Raw genomic sequence first — 22,361 nt, forward strand, 5'->3', positions numbered from 1 at the left:
CCGAGTGCCGTGCTATGAGCTTGTATATCTGCTATTTTTGAAAAATCGTGTATCATATATATTTATCTTATCATATATATTTTTAAAGCGAACATTAGTAACTCAAATATTTTCTTCACGGGGGTCCCTGGAACTAAATATTTTGAGATGGGGGTCCACCGCCAAATATATATATTTTGGGGGTCCTTGACATGAAAAAGTTTGAGAACCACTGATTATACAGTAGGAACATACGTTTTTCAAAAAACTGTTAGGATTTAGAAGACATTTGTAGAATCCCCCAGAAGCAAAGATTTGAGTTACAAATGTTTGCTTTAAGAATAATATATTCAAAGATTTGCACACATTTTAAAAAATAGCAGATCTACAAGCTCGTAGCGCGGCACTCGGTGCCGCGCTACGAGCTTGTAGATCTGCTATTTTTGAATAGCCCAAAGTATAATCAATGGTTACAGCTATAAAAATCTAAAATGCCACGGTATGCGTGTCCGTCCGGTCTTAATGGGTTAACACAAAAACGTAACCCCCCCTTTGGCGAAAACTCAGCCTTGTGGTAGCAAAGACTGGCAGCTTGACTCCCAGCTTTGCATTATTCAGACAGAGACACTTAGGAGCACAAACGGAGCTCGAGCACACGATTTTCACTTAAAAGTGTGGCGTATCTTACACAGGAAGCTATCTTGTAAGCTAATAGCTACTTCACGTGAATATTTCTGTTCTTTCTTAAGTGGCTGGAGGGTAATTAAGCACTGTAATGACTAGTAAGGATGTACAAGAGACTTTATATTTGACTCCCCACAATCTGGGAACCCATTCAGTAAATAGAGATAATCTTTCAATGAATTGAAAATCTGCGTTGAGAGATTAGACTCCCTGTAGTACTTGCAATATCTCACGAGTCAGTGAATAACTTGTGAAACCTCCAGATAATTCTCACAAATTGTATGTATATATAATAACTATTACATCATTATTATCATCAATCATTATTATCAAAATACTTTGAAGCGGCTTGCTAGCTCCTCATGCATTGAAGGAGGCATGAGCTCAGTTCTGGGCTCTCCCTAGGCTGGCAGAGGGAGAGTAGCGCCCAGGATTGCATAGGCAATTAGTACTGGGTGAAGAAATGGGTTACAAAATCGTGGGATAAAAAATGAAGGAAAAAATCCCAAATCATTATCAAAATACACTGATGATTATTCTGTATTAACAATTATGTGTAATTAATCCATTCATTGTGACCGTGATATTACTTGGAACTTGCTCCCAAGTCTGAAATCAGACAACAACAAAATAATAACTCTCAAAATGCAATACGGGGGTGTGTGGTGCATTGGTTCTCAAAGTGGGGTCCGGGGACCCCCAGGGGCACTTGAGGGGGTTCCAGGGGGTACCCAGCAAAATGTGTAAATATAGCATCAGAATAATTATGACCTTTTATACTTTGGCTATTCAAAAATAGCAGATATACAAGCTCATAGCGCGGCACCGAGTGCCGCGCTATGAGCTTGTAGATCTGCTATTTTTGAAAAATCTTGAAAATGTGTGCAAATCTTTGAACATATATATATTTTTTAAAGCGAACATTTTCAACTCAAATCTTTGCTTCTGGGGGGTCCCTGGCACAACATTTTCCGATGGGGGTCCGTGGCCAAATGTATATCAATTTAGGGGTCCCTGGCATGAAAGAGATTGAGAACCACTGGACTAGTGGTTCAACCAATTGCTGTGCCTGCTTGCCATGGACTCCTTGTGGGTTGTGAGGATCCGGGTTCGAGACCGACTCCCAGCGTCTTGTCTCGTGTGTCACCCCCCCCTCTCTCTCTCTGCCCTTGAATGCCATAAATCTATAAAAATAAACAAGAGCTATCGCCTTTTTACGATAGATAGATCTCCGGGTGCGCGCTGCCAACTGGCCTCATGTCTCTGCAATGTAAACATGGCGAGCACTACAGCTGCTGCTGTGTGGTGCCTTTAATAACGTTTAATTATACAAACTTTGAAATGAAACAAACATGTTTAGCTCAGCATCTAACTATCTAACTTTAGTTAACTTGGCATTTGCTTAACCCATTGAGACCTGAAGCCGATTCTACATGTCTCCTAAATCTCAACAGTTTTCTGAAAAACCTATGTTTCTATATGAGTGGTGCTCAATCTTTTTCATGTCAAGGACCCCCAAAATTATATGCATTTGGCCGCGGACCCCCATCAAAATATTTTGTTCCAGGGACCCCCAGAAGCAAAGATTTGAGTTAAAAATGTTCGCTTTAAAAATATATATATTCAGAAGATTTGCACACATTTTCACGATTTTTCAAAAATAGCAGATCTACAAGCTCGTAGCGCGGCACTCGGTGCCGCGCTATGAGCTTGTAGATCTGCTATTTTTGAATAGCCAAAGTGTAAAATAATGCTTTTGAGCTCAAATCAAAAAATGACACAGTTCCACGTATTAATGGGTAAATTTTTTGATAAGATGATCGGTTCACCCGTGAGAGTACGTTTTTTAAACAGTGTTTAAACGCAACATTAATGTTCACTGCTTTATCGTAAGCTACAAGCAAGTTACATGTTTGTGTTTATGTTACAGGCTACAGGCGTATTTGGTTACTTGGTATATACTTATCTATATATATGGTACTGTATATACTTTGGTATACTCCGTCACAACTCATTGTTTATGTGCCCTAAAGAACAGATCTATAAGCGCTGTATTGATAGCTTGTATGTCTGTTTTTAGTCGTAAGCTACAGTATGGATCTGGGTGATGATACATGATTGTAAACTTTCAGTACTAGATTATAGCCTAAGTTGACAGTTGTCACAATATTGTAGCTCTGTTCCGGATCATTGCACAAAGATGGATGATGATGAAAAAGTTGCACTTTGTGAACACGCACATAACTGCGTTACTTCAGAGGAAACCAAATGGAGAGATACTTCACAGAGATGTTTCCTCACCTCTAGAAATGAATCCATTAGAATGGTGCCATATGTTATGCTATATGCTACTCTATGTGACTGTGACTTAGTACTGGGGATGTTTGTGGCTGTAGGAGCGTTCTCGCAACGCTCGAGAGACAGCACTAGATTTATACCCAAAAAACAATGTTATTCTTCCTTTATAAAACATAGACTAACCTACTAGCAGCCAGTAGCCTTGCTTGGTAGGGTCAGGCTGCGCTTATTAAGACGCAAGGGAGCCTAAATTAATGTAGCCTACTATTCTGATAAACATTCATTCTGTGCGTTTTTTCATTTCGGCTTGGGTATGTGAATCGTCATAACCGCATTTCAGCTTTAGGCTACATAGTATAAAAAAATTAACAAACAAAAAAGAAAAACTTTTTTTCCCCCTGTGGTTTATGTTTACGAAAATATACATTTTAATTGCAATGGGACCCAACTTAAGTAGTATAGGCTCAGCCCAATACTAGAAGGAACCAGTCAACAGCACAGAGCAACAAAGGAAGTTATGACTATGAAGGGAAGAGGAATGAATGATATTATCCTTTAAGCTAGATTTAGAAAAATGTATTACTAAATGGACTGATGCATGAGCAATAGACTTTCTCATCCTGTTTCTGCCCACAGAGGCTATTGAGAGAATTGTATGAGTCAGCCCCCAAAATAACCCCCAAAATGGCTGCCCGTTTCTCCTCCTTTACAGGGCTTGAAAAGACATGTTAACAATAGTGTGAATGTTCTTCATTCATTCATTCCTTCATTTCCCCGTCTTTTTGTCCACCGAGCCCAATTGTTTTTACGGAGAGTTCATGGCCTCAGCCATTCAATCTCCTGCTGCAGCAGTAGAGAACAGGTTAACCCACGAAGACCGGGAACGCATCTGTGTCATTTTAAAGATTTCTTTGGGCTATTCAAAAATAGCAGATATACAAGCTCGTAGCGCGGCACCGAGTGCCGCGCAACGAGCTTGTATATCTGCTATTTTTGAAAAATCGTGAAATTGTGTGCATATCTTTGAATATACATATATTTTTAAAGCAAACATTTGTAACTCAAATCTTTGCTTCTGGGGGATTCCACAAATGTCTTCTAAATCCTAACAGTTGAACAAAAAAAAAATCTCAAAATATTGTGTTCCAGGGACCCCAAGAAGCAAAGATTTGAGTTAAAATGTATATATATATATATTCGAAGATTTGCACACATTTTCACAACTTTTTTTTCCAAAAATAGCAGATATAGTTTTTGCAAAATTTGAATACAATGTCATGCCTACTCTTTAAATAAATTTTGTTTAAAAAAAAAAGAAAAAAGCAGATATACAAGCTCATAGCGCGGCACTCGGTGCCGCGCTATGAGCTTGTATATCTGCTATTTTTGAATAGCCAAAGAAATCTAAAAATGACACACAGATGCGTTCCCGGTCTGAATGGGTTAAGTGCAGAACCACCCTTTCTCGCACTTCGTCCACTTTCTGCTCTGGTCTAATAGCCTCATCTCCCCAGGCTTATGTACTTTACCTTATCTCTTTAAACACACTTTAACAGGAACCTAAGAGAGCTATTACAGCTTTAAAGATAAACTTACAGGTAGTTTAGTTTGGCATGTTCATGTCCCGCGTTTTATTTGGAGGTTCTTTATGGCTCAGCGTTGCCAATGCAACTTCCGATTTGCGCTCGGCGATGACACATTGATGTAGATAGATGAATGATGAAGTACAGTGAAGTACAGTCAGTGTGTGCATCGTTACACACTGACGGCTGGACACGGGGTCCAGACAGTGAGCTTATCTGTGTCACTCACTGCCTGGCAGTGTTGATTTCGTCGACTAAAACTATAATGTTTGTCGACTACCTTTTTTTCACTGATGAAAACTAAATAAAAACTAAGGTACGATGACTAAAACTAAGACTAAATATACTGACAATTTCTTCAACAAATAAAAACTAGACTAAAACGTTAGTGAGGGACTAGTGGAGAAGAGATCCAGTAGAACTAAAAGACAAGTCGCTTTATGTTTGGTTGCGCTCGGGTGTTACGCTCTGAAAATAGCCGATCTACAAGCCCACAACGGCTATTTTCAGCATGCAACCACGTGTTAAATCAGCCATTACGACGCCATCAAGGCACCCGCCAACATATATTTTAGTCGACTAAATCAACTGTAGATTTAGTCGACTATAATCTTATGATATTTACTCACCTAAAACTAGACAACATCTAAAACATTTCAGATTACTAAAATATGACTAAAACTAAATGGAAATTTATTCAAAAGACTATGACTAAAACTATATACAGGGTCCCCACACATTTTTAGAAATGAATTTCCAAAACTTTTCCAAAACTTTTCCAGAATATTTAGCCCAATTTCCAGGCCTATATAACAATCATTCGGCGCAATAATGTGTCTCTTACTCCTATGTACAATGCCCAAAGATAGGCAGTGTAGCAAAAATAAAGTTTGAGACATACATTAGGCTGCCGTCACACAGCCCGTTCGGCGAAAAACTACTTATGTTACATATTTCGTGTAATATTATTCATGTTTATGAAAATGTTTTGTTTTAACAAAATCAATAGCCAAAAACAATGCATAGCCAAATATTTTTCCAGGACCCTTGATAAATTCCAGGACCTTTGATGATGTTTGATCAATTTCAAACCTTTTCCAGTACTGGATTTTTTTTTATTTTATTTCAAAATATTTCCAGGAATTTCATGACCGTGGGGACCCTGTATATAAAATTAGCTGTCAAAATCAACACTGCTGCCTGGGCACCCAGTGATTAGACTGGCAGGTTTGAGTGTCACCTAGCCAGCTCACCTTCACTGCAAGTGATTTGTTACACCAAATATTGTGAAATAAATGGAAGAGGTTGCATCCATCTACAGCAGGAGTCTTCAACAGGGGGTCAGGGACCCCTAGGGGGTCCTCAAAGTTACTCCAGGGGGGCCACCAAATATTTGTGTGATAGATTTGTGTTTGTTTGTTTGTTTGTTTCACATTAAGCACTTAAATCCCGATATCCCTATTCTAGTGGACAGTTCGACAAAAATGGCCGATTCACAAGCTGACAATGCGTCGCATTGTCAGCTCAAGATTTGGTATAGAGGGGAAAAAAGAGCAGATCAGGTACAGAGCCAAAGGTCAAATTGACTAACTATTGTGGGTTTAAGTGGTTAAATGTCAGAAAATACACATATACACAAAATACTGATGATAGTGCTGTCAAACAAGTCTATGAAGCTATCTATGAAATCTATGAAAAGGTTCCTGCATCATCTCTCTCTCTCTCTCAGCTAAGGGGTCCTTGACCTGGAAAAAACATGGAAGACCCCTGCTCGACAGAAGACCCCCTTTACACTGCTAACCCCTTACACTACAAGCTTAATCAATTAATCATATACACGCACACACAGACCCAGTCCTTGTGCATCCCCACGCCAGCCTCTGAACCAGCAGCCCTCTCTAAACTAGCCTCCATTATTCATTAGCCGCGCTATAGCTGCTATGCATAGACAACTAGCCACTCCATCACTCTTTACTGGGTGTTGCTGTAGTATTAGCACATCCATGGAAGTGGGCTCCTTAACCAATTAAGACCGGGAACGCATCTGTGTAACCACTTAAATCGTTATTTTATACTTTGGCTATTCGAAAATTGCAGATCTACAAGCTCATAGCACACATGAGCTTGTAGATCTGCTAATTTCTTTTTAATCATGAAAATTTGTGCAAATATATATATGTATTTTAAAACATTTTTTACTCAAATCTTTGCATCTGGGGGTCTCTGGAACAACATATTTTGAGATGGGGGTATATCATTTTGGGGGTCCTTGACATAAAAAAAGTTTGAGAACCACTGATATTATAGCAACATAGTTTTTTTTTAAACCGTTAGGATTTAGAAGACATTTGTAGAACCCCCCAGAAGCAAAGATTTGAGTTTTCGGTGCCGCGCTATGAGCTTGTAGATCTGCTATTTTTCGAATAGCCAAATAAATCTTAAAATGACACACAGATGCGTTCCCGGTCTTAATGGTTTAATGACCTGTCACAGCATTCAAGTCGAATGCCTCCTAGTTGTGTTATTATTGCCTCATAGGCACAGAAGCGGCTGAAAAAGAAGCTTTCAGGCTGCTGACATGTGACTAGATATGACAGTATTCAATGAAATACATGGTCTGCCCGTTATTTCTTATGCAACAGCATGGGGCTTGACATTTTTGGCAATACCAGGAAATGGCACTTAACGCATAGCTTTTCGGTCCGGAGCGTTTTTGGCACACAATGTGTTAAAGGTAGGGTAAGTGATATTTTTGGGTTAAAACAAAAAGTATTTTGTTAAAAGGTTAAAGGGTTAGGGTTACTATACTACTATACTACTATACTAACTATATTCTGATAGTAATCATTGCTATAGAGTGTTTGTTCAGTAACAGGAGTCTCCATGTCTCTCCAGCTCTTTAATAAACAGAAAATACATTTTCCGGTAGGTGTCAAAATCTCAGCCAATCAGGAGAAAGTACCCATTTTTAAGCTTAATTTTTATAGTGTTCCATTTCCAATTCTGCCTGCTCATTTCTTAGTGTCTTCACTTGTTTAATCTATATCCTGATTGAGTTCTCTATCCTGATTGGATAAAATCAGAAATGAAACTGAAACTGAAACGAAAATGTATTTTCTGTTTTATAAAGAGCTGGAGAGACAAGGAGACTCCTTTTACTGAACAAACACTCTATAGCAATGAGTACTATCAGAAAATAGAGCTATTTAACACTTATTTTAACCGAAGAAAATCACTTACCCTACCTTTAATTCAAACACCTTATTTGGTAACCTGTTGTACCTTGGCATTGTCTCCTCACCATTACACAAAGTTTAATACAACCAGAACACTGTACACCTCATCTCCTCATCTATCAGGCTCAGAGAGGCACAATAAAATCATACAGGCCATTACTATCATGTGGCCAAATATATGGCACTGAAAAAACACAGTGAGCAACAAAGAAAATTAAGAGAATAATTTAAAAACAAAAACACAAACATATATTTCAAACTAGAAAAGTGCACTCCTCTTCCCATATAATTCTATTAATCTAAGTATGAAAACCCTGTTTGACGGTGATACTTACATGACGCAAAAGAGCATTTGTGCCTAATTTAGTGAAGATAATCTAATTTCTGCAGCATTTGTGGCACCCCTACTGCTTTTGGCTCTGTGTTGTAATTTGGGGGAGATCCGACACGATTTGTGTCATTTTTCTTTGCCAAAACTGGTCCCTCCTGCACATTTTGGACGGCAATTATTATATGCCAATTATTATAGCCATCTGACTGATACATCTTGATCACACTCCAGAGAGAACGTGTACCAATTTGTATGAGTTTTGGACAAAAAAAGAGAAGTAGCCGTGTGTGTGTTTTGAAGAAAATGCTAAATGAAAATCAACGTGTCCTAGTTTCACGCAACGTTTCACGCCAATCAGTGCAGCAGTGCCCGAGATTAGTTGTACACAGAACAGACAGACAGACACACGGACAGGGGCGAGAACATCATTCTGGCCTGGTGAAGATAACCATTGTTACCAATAATCATGATTATCCATCGTGATTTAAATATTACGCAAAAATCATCATGATTATCATTTTAACCATAATCGTACCTAGTATATACACCAGCTCAGTGGCCTTGCGGTTAGAGTGTCCGCCCTGAGATTGGGAGATCGAGGTTCAATCCCCCGGCCGGGTCATACCAAAGACCCAATGCCTCCCTGCTTGGTACTCAGCATCACGTGCTGGATTGGGGGTAAATCATGTCATGTCCAGGGGGACTATACTTGTACATCAAGCAGCCACACGCTACAGAGACAGGAGATATAGGGCCACATGGTTCGGGAACCATTGGTTCCCAAGGCTACTTACTTACTTACAGTACTAGTAAATACTACATGTGTGTAGTTCAATATTGAAGAACTACTGTATAGTGTTTCATCAATAATATAGCATTTCTAGGCTGTACAGTAGTAGAACATACATGTACAGTACACACATAAGATATTTTTTCTGATCACCAAATAGGAACTAGAGCAGGGGTCTTCAACGTTTTCAGGCGAAGGACCCCCTAGCTGAGAGAGAGATGAAGCAGGGACCCCCTACTCTATATTGTATAAAATTGTGTTTCAGATAAACTTTTGCTGCTCTTTTTTCCCTCTACACCTATAACTCTTTGCCAAAAATAGCCGATCTACAAGCTCACAACGCCTCGCAGCGCGAGGCGTTGTGAGCTTGTAGATCTGCTATTTTTGGCAAAATCTCTCCTCAGAAAAGGGATGCTATAGGGTTCAAGTGGTTAATGTAAAAAAAAATATATCACACAAAGATTTGGCGGACCCCCTGTAGTACCTCTGAGGACCCCCTAGGGGTCCCGGACCCCCTGTTGAAGACCCCTGGACTAGAGTCCAGTAGTCCCTATTTTGATCATCCCTGACAATAAGAAACAATATCATTCAGAAATGTAATGATACTCTCTTTTATTGTTTGTCTAGGAAGGAAGCTTTGCAATCTCATATCTGAGACCTCTCTGTAATTAATTAGTTCCTTGACCATTGCACCAACACTAAAGTCTCAATAATGGGGAAATTAGTTTCATCAGCAATGTGAGCCGAGTAATAATAGGCCGTATGAAACTGTGGAACAAGGCCAGGATTAAAAAGTCAACAATGCAACAACCAACTGGTGCTTTCCGGAAACGGCTTTGCCAATAGGCTAGGACACAAGGGCTATCTTTAGACTGGCTAAAAAGCCTCGCCTGGCTTTTGTTATGCTGGCACAGCCACAGCCAATGGAGTGATGCTGCCGTTGGTGGCGTCTGTCCCTATACTGTCCTTCCCTATAGGCCTGTCACAAGTATTGCTTTACTTTATTACTGGAGTCCCTCAGGGCTCAATACTAGTGTATGTTCTGTTTTCTGTTATTGTGGGGAAAGCTTTCGCTGAAAATAGCTGATCGTCAAGCTCACAACGCGACGCGCTGCGTCGCGTTGTGAGCTTGTCGATCTGCTATTTTCAGCACATAAAAGGCTTCCGTTAATCCTGCACTGAAGGACTTCACACTTGTAATGAATTATACAATGGCTTTAATCTGTTGGGCCACACAATAAGGTATGGTGTACACTGTACATGAGTGTAATGTCCTTGTTAAGAAATTGATAATTTCCAATTACAACATGGAGACACGGAAACTACGGATAATGCGCGCGCGCGCACGCACGCGCACACACACACACACACACACACACACACACACACACACACACACACACACACACACACACACACACACACACACACACACACACACACACACACACACACACACACACACACACACACACACACACACACACACACACACACACACACACACACACACACCATTATTCATGCAGAGGCTCGCCTCTAAATGGATCCATGTCTGTAAATGTCATCAGTAAATGTCAATAGCTTTCTGAGGCCTGTCCTGGGGACATGCAGCCACGGCATATGGTCTACAGGAACCCAGACGCACCTTAATTTCCCAACACTTCATCTATTCTTAATCGCTTTTAAAGAGCCTGTCTGTTCATGTGATGAATTAAACAACACCGGAGTGACGGCTTATTTGACCAGGGGAGAGCAGAGAAGAAGAAGGAGGAGGGAGTTGTGTGAATATGGAACGATTGCCCGTTCCAAAGGCAATAAAAGAGCAGGAACGTAGCAGCAAATCCCAGGTCCTATACACCCAAAATGAAAATGTATTTTCTCATATGATATTATGAACACTTGGGACTGCTGGTGGTGCTCGTGAAGAGAAAACGGTCGTATGGAAGTAAGGAACAATACTGTAAGTATAGTTACCTAGCTAAGAGCAAGCACTGACTCTGATTTCTAAAATATATTTGATATTTGTCATTGGAAAAAAAAAAATTGATTTAAAATGACGACCAGTGGAAGATAAAATGTCTTATCTTAATACATTTCTAGTTCTGCTTCTTCTCTTCTGTTTCTTTCAGATGCAGCGCTCTAGCCCATTGAGACCTGAAGCCGATTCTACATGTCTCCTAAATCTCAACAGTTTTCTGAAAAACGTATGTTTCTATATCAGTGGTGCTCAATCTTTTTCATGTCAAGGACCCCCAAAATTATATGTATTTATGCTGCGGACCCCCATCAAAATATTTTGTTACAGGGACCCCCCAGAAGCAAAGATTTGAGTTAAAAATGTTCGCTTTAAAAATATATATATATTCAAAGATTTGCAAACATTTTCACAATTTTTCAAAAATAGCAGATCTACAAGCTCGTAGCGCGGCACTCGGTGCCGCGCTATGAGCTTGTAGATCTGCTATTTTTGAATAGCCAAAAGTGTAAAATAATGCTTTTTAACTCAAATCTAAAAATGACACAGTTCCAGGTCTCAATGGGTTAAACAAAGCCTTTTTTTTAATACAAGTATGAAGACAACATTCCTCATCCAGATATTTCCCAACACACCAAAACAACCCGTCACCACTGGAGACGAAGTGCAATGCCACTGTATTGTATTGTGCCCACAATCAAACCCTAGCAATTGTATTTTACAAGGTTCCTTTATTGCAGGAAAGGCTGAGGTAACGGAGCAAACATTAATCTTGGTTTCTGTGGAGGCACACACAGGCAGGCAAATCAAATGAGGAGAATTCATTTTGCTATGATGCATGCAGGCTCACACACACAGTAACAGAATGCTGAGGGGACGTCTGAAGTGGTGACAGGTCGACCGATGCAAGATGTTTGGGTCCGATGCCCAGAGTCCTATAAGTAAGCCTGCACGATATTAGGAAAGCAGGCGATATTCGATAACGTTGTTGAATACCTCGATAACGATATGTTTCACGATAAGTACAAAAAAATGCAGTGTATAGTTTGAATGTCTTTTTGCTTCAGGTACATTTTTGCAAAAAAAAAAAAAAAAGACAGATAGATATTTAAACAAATATCTAGCCTAACAAAAGGCAATATAATGACTTTCAGCTACATTATTGCACATATATCGCACTTGATGATACCTCGATGAAGGTACATTTTCGAGCAGCATTAGGGGGCGGGATTAATGGACCATGACGTCAAAGTCCAGGGGCCAATCCCAGCACCTAATTATTCAGAAAACCCCAGTCAGACCACAGAAAATCCACTGAATGTTCAAAGTTCAGTTTTTTTGGGGTGTAATTGAGGTAAAAAAAAAAAGAAAAAAAAGAAAGAAAATGAATGTCATGAAACCTTTAATAAGAAGTTTCATCTGTTTATTGATTTAACTAATTCATATCTGACGAAACCTGGACCTGAGAAAAACTAGGACCAGGAGACCTGGTACTGCCAGACCCCTAGTGGTTGAAATCTGAATGGCCGGACTTCACATGACGTGTGTGCAGAGGAAAAGAGGGAACGAGGGACAGAAAAGAGGGAAAGAGGGACAGAAAAGAGGGAAAGAGGGACAGAAAAGAGGGAAAGAGGGACAGAAAAGAGGGAAAGAGGGACGGACCGACAAAGCCTCATGTAGGCCGACCCTCTGGGCCTGGCAAATAAATCTAATCAGCTTCCTGTACCTGTATGTAGGCCTGGAGCTCGGGGTAGACTCTGAAGGAGGCCAGCACATGGGACACGGGCGTGGTGTAGGGGAAGCACGTGGTGACGGCGTGGGACACCTCGGGCAGGGAGAACACCTTGAAGCCATACTGCTCGTACAGCTTCAGGAGATCCTCGTCCGGCTTCTCCTCGCCCTCGCTCAGCACACTGCCCACCGCGTAGCGACACTTCTCTGACGCTTTCTGGGGAGAGAGGACAGAGGAGAGAGAATTATGACATGTTATCAAGAGTCTTGTTCCCTAATGCTACTAGGCAGTGGTGGAAAAAGTACTCAAATGTTTTACTTCAGTAAAAGCAATAAATAAATTCTCTGTTACAAGTAAAAGTCCGGAATTCAAAAGTACTAAAAGTACAAAAGTATTGGTAGCAAAACGTACTTAAAGTACCGAAAGTAAAAGTACTCATTATTGCAGAATGTCCCATTTCACGTTTTCAAATGTATAAAAATGTTTTTAAAATAGCAGATCTACAAGCAATGCGTTGCATTTGTAGAGAGATTGTAGAGCTCGTAGATCTAATGTATAAAAATATTTTGAAAATATTTTTTCAATGGCCGAAAGGTATATAGGATAACACATCGAAAAGCATCTACACGAGTTCATCTATTGGGATATCTAAGAATTCCATGTCATTTGTGCATATTTCAGGCCGGATGGCAAGTTGAAAAGAGGACAGTTTCGAGCTGCGTTCGCTTCCCGCGTTCGTCTTACTTGTGGTAGGAAATTAATTACTGACTCTTTAATTGAAACTTCCTGAAGTCTGTGATTAAATCTCTAAAACACACAGGATGTGCTCTCTGAAAGTTTTATAATTTTGTTTACCAAAATACTCAAGAGACCAACCAACCATACATTGAATACAGTACCATTTCATGCCATGAATAATTTAGCTTGTGCAGGTGTTTAAATAACAAACAGTCAGTCAGACAGACACTGGAGAGACAGCAGACATCAGATGGTGATCTGTCAGTCTGCAGGCTGTAACAGTCAGTGCATGGTGCGTGCGTGCTGACTGCTGCTTGGCATGGGCCATGGAGCCAGCAGACCAGATCTCACAGAGATAGATGGATGGGTGGCAATGAGCTGCTGTTAACCCATTCAGACCGGGGGGAACGCAACTGTGTCACTTCTAGATTGCTTTGGCTATTCAAAAATAGCAGATATACAAGCTCATAGTGCGGCACCGAGTGCCACGCTATGAGCTGCTATTTTTGGGATAAGAAAAGTTGTGAAAATGTGTGCAAATCTTTGAACAGATATATATACATTTAACTCAAATCTTTGCTTTTGGGGGTCCCTGGAACAAAATATTTTCAGATGGGGGTCCGCGGCCAAAAACATATCATTTTGGGGGTCCTTGGTGGCATGAAAAAGTTTGAGAACCACTGATATTATAGCAAATAAATACTGTTAGGATTTAGAAGACATTTGTAGAATCCCCCCAAAGATTTGAGTTAAAAATGTTATATATAAATATATATTGTGAAGACTGAACCAAACCAACACTCGGAGACAGTATGTGCGAAGGCCTCGCTGGGCTTTTTATTAATGAATACGGCACGCTCACGGGTTTCCAACCCGGTGCCGTCTAGTTATACGTTTCAAATCATAAATCCAACACTCAAATCATAACACTACCCAAACGTGGGTTCAGTGAGCAATACTAGTCTGTGCGTAATCCTCCGCCCGCTCTCTGCGGGGGATCCTTTGTCCACAGGCGCTCTGCGCAATTTACACCAGGTCCTAGGTTGCCGCCTGTGCACCTGTCTGGCCAGCGTGGAGAGTCAGTCCATACTGAGGCAGAGACGGTGCTTTTACATTGTTTGTGCGCTCCCCAGCTGGGTGCCACGGCTGCGCTCACTTCAGGCTGATTCCACAGGTAGACGGGCAGGTAACGCCCGTCGATGACGCAGCCCAGCTGGGGGCGGGGCCTGGCTGGCCGTGCACCGCCTCTGTCCCACTGACTCTCCCTGCTGAGGTGCTTACCTGGCAGGCTGTTGCCTAGCGACGCCCCACAATATATATATGTTCAAAGATTTGCACACATTTTTCACAACTTTTTCAAAAAATAGCAGATCTACAAGCTCGTAGCGCTGCACTTGGTGCCGCGCTATGAGCTTGTAGATCTGCTATTTTTGAATAGCCAAAGAAATAAAATAAAAAAGACACAGATGACATTCCCGGCCTTTAATGGGTTAAAACCTGCTGCTGTTTTTTGGGGTTTTGCGTCCGGCGGCAGGCGTCTGCATCTGCCGGGTGCTGGCAGTGTGAAAAATGGCACAGATGGGATCCAGCAACACTCTCTCTCCATCCTGTTCCCTGGCAGCACCCTCCCTCCCTCCCTCTGTCCACACATCTCATAATTATCACATCTTCTCCACTACCTTCCCCGTCTTCTTCTCTGTCTCACTTTGTCACTCACACACACACACACACACACACAGGGCTCCTCCACAGCCTGTTCCCCACTTACACACTTGTTTAAGCCATTAAGAACGGGAACGCATCTCTGTGTCATTTTAATAATGATTTCTTTGGGGCTATTCAAAAATAGCAGATATACAAATCTTTGAATAATATATAGTTTTTAAAGCGAACATTTGTAACTCAAATCTTTTCTTCATGGAGGGGTCCCTGGAACAAAACATTTTGAGATGGGGTTCCAGGGCCAAATACATATCTAAAAATGTTTTCTAAATCCTGACGGTATGTTGCCATATCAGTGGTGCTACGAGTGCCGTGCTATGAGCTTGTAGATCTGCTATCCTTTTGGAAAATCGTGGAAAATTTGGGCAAATCTTTGAATATATAATATTTTTTTTACAGCGAACATTTTGTAACTCAAATCTTTGCTTCTGGGGTGATTCTACAAATGTTTTCTAAATCCTAACAGTTTTAAAAAAGAAACTTATGTTGCTATAATATCAGTGATTCTCAAAACAATGTCATGTCAAGGACCCCCCCAAAATGACACGTATTTGGTGGCAGACCCCTCATCTCAAAATATGTTGTTCCAGGGACCCCCACAGAAGCAAAGATTTGAGTTAATAATGTTCGCTTAAAAAAAACAATATATATATATATATATATATTCAAAGATTTGCAAAAATAATTCAATTTGTTTATTTTTTGCAGACCTACAAGCTAATAGCGCGGCACTCGGTGCCGTGCTATGAGCTTGTATATCTGCTATTTTTGAATAGCCCAAAGAAATCTATAAAATGACACAGATGCGTTCCTGCCCGGTCTTAATGGGTTAATATTGCGTGTCATAATTCAGTGTCTCTGGCTGGCTGGTAGGCTTGCCGTCGGAACCCATGTGTGTGTGTCTGACATAAATCTGTTTGATCACACAATCCGCTCCCCTCCCCACAGTACATCACCACAATGTCTGGGGTTCAAATGGAATGTAATAATGACTGACATTACTGTTCCAACGTGAGCTGATTATCTATCTGTACTGTCACCTGACTGACTGACCCCCCCCCCTTGTTCCCTGACAAGACAACCACTAAACAACCAGCCAAGGGAACACAGATTATATGTCCAAGTGACAGGGAAATGATTCTGTCACAGGACTGCATTAGCCCTTTAAGACCGGGAACACATCTGTGTCATTTTATTTTTTTAGTTCTTTGGGCTATTCAAAAATAGCAGATAGCGCGGCACTCGATCTGCTATTTATTTATTTTTTTAATCTTGATAATTTGTGCAAATCGTTGATTTTTTTCTTCTTTTTTTTTAAGCGGACGTTTTTTAACTCAAATCTTTGCTTCTGGGGTGGTCCCTGGAACAAGATATTTTGAGATGGGGGTCCGTGACCAAAAGCGTATAATTTTGTGTGGTTCTTGACATGAAAAAAGGTTTTAAGCACCACTGATATTATAGCAACATAAGGTCTTTTCCAAAAAAAAACGTTAGAGAGATTTAGAAGACATGTACTGTAGAATGCCCCAGAAGCAAAGATTTGAGTTACAAATATTCGCTTTTGAAAAATATGTATATTCAAAGATGTGTACACATTTTCATGATTTATTAAAAAAAATAGCAGATCTACAAGCTTGTATATCTGCTATTTTTGAATAGCCAAAGAAATGGAAAAAATGACACAGATGAATTCCCGCTCTTAATGGGTTAGATATACTGTGGTCCCACTGCCTTAGATCAATGAAACGAGGCTGTGCAAACAAACACACAGCCACAATAGCAGTGTGTGTGTGTGTGTGTGTGTGTGTGTGTGTGTGTGTGTGTGTGTGTGTGTGTGTGTGTGTGTGTGTGTGTGTGTGTGTGTGTGTGTGTGTGTGTGTGTGTGTGTGTGTGTGTGTGTGTGTGTGTGTGTGTGTACTGTGTGTACTATAAGCCGCTTACAGCCAATACGACAGCATCAACTAACAGTGTGTGGAACAGTTTGCATTCATTTAGCCCATCAATCAGTGGGGTTTCATTGATGTTTTTATAAGGATATACAGCACTGAAAGAAAACAACATTTTAAAGGGATAGTTCAGCACCGAAATGACTTTTTTTTCCTATCGATTAGTCACCCCATGGAGACTTGAATTCATGGATATTTTTCAGTTTTTGTCTCATTCCTAAGCCAATAATTTGATGACCTGCAGCCGTTCCGGTAGGAGACACAAAGAGTCTCCTTTGTGTCTCCTACCGGAAGCGCTGCCTGCCGGGTCCGCTGGTCATCAAATTATTGTCTTAGGAATGCGACAAAAACAAAAAAATATCCATGAAATCAAGGCTTTATGAGGTGTGTATGTGTAATCGATAGATTTTTTTTTTGGGTGAACTACTGAAGTAAAACTGACTTTGGACATTATTCATTATTTTAGAACACTTGTTTATAAAAGATTTGCCCTACTATTTGATTAACAGAATTGTGTTGTACTGGGTCATATTTCATCAGATATAAAAAATGCCTCAAAATGGAAATGTATGCAGTAGGAGGTAAGACATGCATTTCCCACCTTCCTACAGTACATCACAGTGACAAAAACCATCAATCAATACACCTTTAATACATATAGACCTTGTCAACACTGGCAGGCTATGATAAGACACAGTAATATATCCCTTTAAAAAGAGAAGATAGGATGACCAAACTGTCCTCCCACGGCCGTGCTCCTCCATCTAGCACATCTTGCTATCCTCTCACTCTCTCCCTTATGCACAGAGACCACAGCTTGTTAGCCAAACCAACGGCTACGCTAATGATATCATTCACAGCTCCAGCTATCACTCACAGCCCACACACACAGACAGTAGCAGGCAATAAGCCATTAAATCCGGGATCTATACGCATCTACAAATGTCTTCTAAATCCTAATACCAAGAACTATCGATCAATTCATTAATTGATAATTGATAACCTTATCGACCGATTAACCGGTTAACTGATAAGCGTTTTTTTTTTTTTTATCTGAGAATCTTAATTTCAGATTAAAAAAAAAACAGCTTAGAAGCCGAGATACAGCCTTTTTCAGTAAGTTAAACAAGAAGTGAATGGAGCAGAAAATCTTCAAATCATCATATCTTGGGTTCTGAACATTTTTTAAAAAATTGTTAATTGTTTGATTTAATCGGATAATTTCTTAACGGTAGTTAATCGAAAATCGATTAATTGTTAACATCCCTATCTTTTTTTTGGACGTATCTTTGTGTTTGACTGTACCAGTGCTGTTTTTTACATTCTGCCTAATATTCAATCAATTCAATCAAAACAGTTTTCTGAAAAACCTATGTTGCTATAATATCAGTGGTGCTCAAACCTTTTCATGTCAAGGACCTCCCAAGATTAAATGTATTTGGCCGCGGGCCCCCATCTCAAAATATTTTGAGATGGGGAAGCAAAGATTTGAGTTAAACATTTTCGCTAAACCACAAAAAAATATAAGATTTTCACACATGTTCAAGATAATACAAAAAAAGCAGATCTACAACCGCGGCACTCAGTGCCACGCTATGAGCTTGAATATCTGCTATTTTTGAATGGTAAAAACAGCAAAAATAGCAGATATACAAGCTCATATCTCGGCACTCGGTGCCACGCTATGAGCTTGTATATCTGCTATTTTTGAATAGCCCAAAGTATAAAATAATGGTTATAATGGTTAAATCTAAAATGACACAGATGCGTTTCCCGGATTAAATGAGATAAGCGCAAACAGCAGCATTGACTGCATCCCATCTCTGCCCCCCGTCCCACCCCAAGCCCCCACCACTCCAGATAACACACCCCCCCAGAGAGACTACAGGCAATTAGGAGAAAGAGCTAAAAACCACTCCATGCACTTGACTCCCTCAGTTTCTTCCTCCGTTCTATGTGTTTTTGTTCATCGGCCACAAAAAAATGGAACAAAATTCTTTTGACTCTGTCCGTCCGAGACTGAGGCAGTTCTGAAAAGCAGCTGCTGTGTGTGTGTGGGGTGGGTGAAAGATAAAGCAGGGGGACCATTCGTCGCACAAGAGACAGAGGAAAGTTGAGAGAGAGTGGGCCTTTGATTATTAGCCCAAGCCAAGCCAGAGCTCCACTGTTAGATGAGAAGAAGACGGCAGAGCTCTCGGGTTTGCTAATTGGGACAGAGAGATGTGGAGTAGCCCTGCCCTGCCACACTGTGGAGGAGAACACATTCAGCACAACATGCAGTGTAATCACTCTGTCGTCTAAACCAGTGGTTTTCAACCTTTTTCGCATCAAGGACCCCCAAATTGACAAATATTAGCCCAGGGACCCCCATTTGAAAAGATATGCCAGGGATTCAACCATTTAGATTTTTTGGGGGTCCCAATCTACACTGTATCACCATCATCATTGCAGTGTTCATTTAACTCTGAGTGTACAAATGGAAACAAATGGACCCGTTAGGGTCCAGTTGGTTCCATTTGTACACTCTCAGAGTTACAGACACAAAAGGGTCAATTTGGTGGCTAACTATTAATTTGGCTGGGGACCCCCTGGAACCCCCTCAAGGTCCCCAGACCACTGGTTGAAAACCCCTGGTCTAAACTGTAGGCTACACATCGGGAAGCAGTCAACATTTAACTTCAACTCTAATTACTTCCAAAATCCACACTTTTGGGAACATCTCTGTTGTTTCTTTCTTCCATGAAGTCTGTAACGTACTTTAGTTTGTTAACCCATTAAGACCTGAGGCACAAAATGTTTTGTGGCCCAGATCGCTAGGCACCACCTAGGCTCCAATGTAGCCTGACAGCGCGTCGCAGGTTCGAGTCCCGATCCCGACACCCTTTGCCACTTTGTCACTCCCCATCTCTCTCAACCCGTTTCCTGTCTACACTAAAGGCATAAAAAGCACAAAAAGTGTTTTGTGCCAGAAACCCCCTGAAGAGAAGATTTGTGTCAAAATACTCTAAGATCTTTAAAAAAAAAATCAAAAATAGCAGATGTACAAGCTCACAGCGCGGCACAAAGTGACGCTCTGTGAGCTTGTACATCTGCTATTTTTGAGAACCACTGTTCTAAACCACTGTTCTAAATCCTAAGAGTTTTCTGAAAAAATATATAATATATATATATACAGTATATATATATAGCTACAATCTAAAATGACACAGATGCTCTCCCGGTTTTAATGGTTTGGCCACCACCCCCATGCTAAGCAGATAAATTCAACTTCTACGGCCCGCCATGGGACTTCAGGTTGGCCTTCTCTCTCACAAAAGCTACCATTCCCACCATATCTGGCCTGGTTCCCCCAGCCTAAGCCTAAGTCTCCAGGGAGGGAGACCTGTCGGAAAAGGTATAGTCATTTCAAAAGCAATTCTTTAGCTTGGAGGTACGAAGGAAGGATGAGGTCTCTTTGACAATAAAAAGGGCAGGAATGATGGAGGTGATTCTTTATTACAAGACGACCTAACGAGGATTTACTCTCTTCATCTCTGGCTGCTTCTATACTATAGCCTCGCTGGCCTCTCCATTCTGGCCAATGCAGCTGGGAATACATTGTATTTAATACTGGTCTGCTTCACAGTTGGTTGCTGTTGCTAACGCTTCAGTTTCGGCGGGTTAGAGGGAATAGAGAGATGGCAGGGAATGCTTTTCACACAAGTGTCTGAAGAGCTGGCATTCCTTTAATAGAGAATTTCCCCCAAATTAATTAGAAGCCATTTATTATTGCTCGACCAAGAAGAATAATCACGCTCATTAAAATTCAACAGCCAGATCAGACATAGCGTAAAGCTAAATTAACAGAACGGTACAATTACTGTAGCTCTCTCTCTCTCTCTCTCTTAATCAACTATATCAAGATAGCCCAAGACTGCTACACAAACGACGGACGGAGCCGCTTTGAAAGACTACATACAGAGAGGATGGTTGTTTATTGGCTTCAAGGGTCTAGTTCACCACTCACATCTGTAATGACTGTTGGAAGGGGCAAACAACAGTGGTTCTCAAACTCATTCATGTCAAGAACCCCCAAAATGATATGTATTTGGCCGCAGACCCCCATCAAAATATCTTGTTCCAGGGACCCCCAGAAGCAAATATTTGAGTTAAAAATGTCCACTTTAAAAATATATATATTCAAAGATTTGCACACATTTTCACGATGTTTCAAAAATAGCAGATCTACAAGCTCGTAGCGCGGCACTCGGTGCCGCGCTATGAGCTTGTATATCTGAATAGCCCAAAGTCTAAAATAATGCTTATTAGCTGAGATCAAAACATGACACAGTTCCAGGTCTTAATGGGTTAATAGCTAAAGTATAAAATATGGTTAGAATGATAGTGATGCCATTTTAACTAGTTTTGCTGGGGGTCCCCTGGTGGTACACACCCCCAAGGACCCCTGAGAACCAATGCTCTACAAAAATGTATTATTATTTTTTTCACATTTTGACAACCTGTTTGCAAATGTGTCACTAACAGTGTCCCAGAAATGTGAGTAAAGTAGGATAAGGTTAAGGTAGCAAAGACAGCACTAAGCTTAATCTATACTCCATCGCACAACACTGTGTCACTTGATTAACCCATTGAGACCCGAAGCCGTTTCTACATGTCTCCTAAATCTCAACAGTATTCTGAAAAACCTGTTTCTATATCAGTGGTGCTCAATCTTTTTCATGTCAAGGACCCCCAAAATTATATGTATTTGGCCGCGGACCCCCATCAAAATATTTTGTTCCAGGGACCCCCAGAAGCAAAGATTTTAGTTAAAAATGTTCGCTTTAAAAATATATATATTCAAAGATTTGCACACATTTTCACGATTTTTCAAAAATAGCAGATCTACAAGCTCATAGCGCGGCACTCGGTGCCGCGCTATGAGCTTGTATATCTGCTATTTTTGAATAGCCCAAAGTGTAAAATAATGCTTTTTAGCTCAAATCTAAAAATGACACAGTTCCAGGTCTTAATGGGTTAAAATCAGTTATTTCCATCGTGCCACGGATATTAAATCAGGCTTATTACCCAGCCTGCCTGAAGCCTCTCGCTGAGAAGTATAAAGCAAAGAGTGATGCCGGGCGTCATGGTCGTGTTGACAGCCTTAACAATGAATGCACAGAAAGTGACTGTTTCACTAAGATGGAGGGGAGAGGTTACATTGTGAATGGTCTGTTAACTGCAGGGCGGTCAATAAATTTGTGCATTCAAAGCCTATCTATCTATACGGATCTCCGATATTGTCTCTACATCACCGTCTGCAGTGAACCATAGAGGCAGCCAACACAGAACGCCCCCCCCCCCC

At 40.7% G+C, this 22,361-nt stretch overlaps 1 protein-coding gene across 1 annotated transcript in view; it reads right to left on the bottom strand.

The window, feature by feature from the left end:
- The window catches only part of tex264a (testis expressed 264, ER-phagy receptor a), a 156,992-nt gene that overhangs the window by 109,743 nt on the left and 24,888 nt on the right, over positions 1-22,361 (bottom strand). The window contains exon 2 of the mRNA XM_084063448.1: positions 12,606-12,827. Coding sequence (XP_083919574.1) covers positions 12,606-12,827 — 222 coding nt within the window. The remainder of the gene's footprint in view (positions 1-12,605; positions 12,828-22,361) is intronic.

The sequence above is a fragment of the Gymnoscopelus microlampas genome, assembly GCF_963454915.1.
Source record: "Gymnoscopelus microlampas genome assembly, chromosome: 7".
NCBI classification, from domain to species: domain Eukaryota; kingdom Metazoa; phylum Chordata; class Actinopteri; order Myctophiformes; family Myctophidae; genus Gymnoscopelus; species Gymnoscopelus microlampas.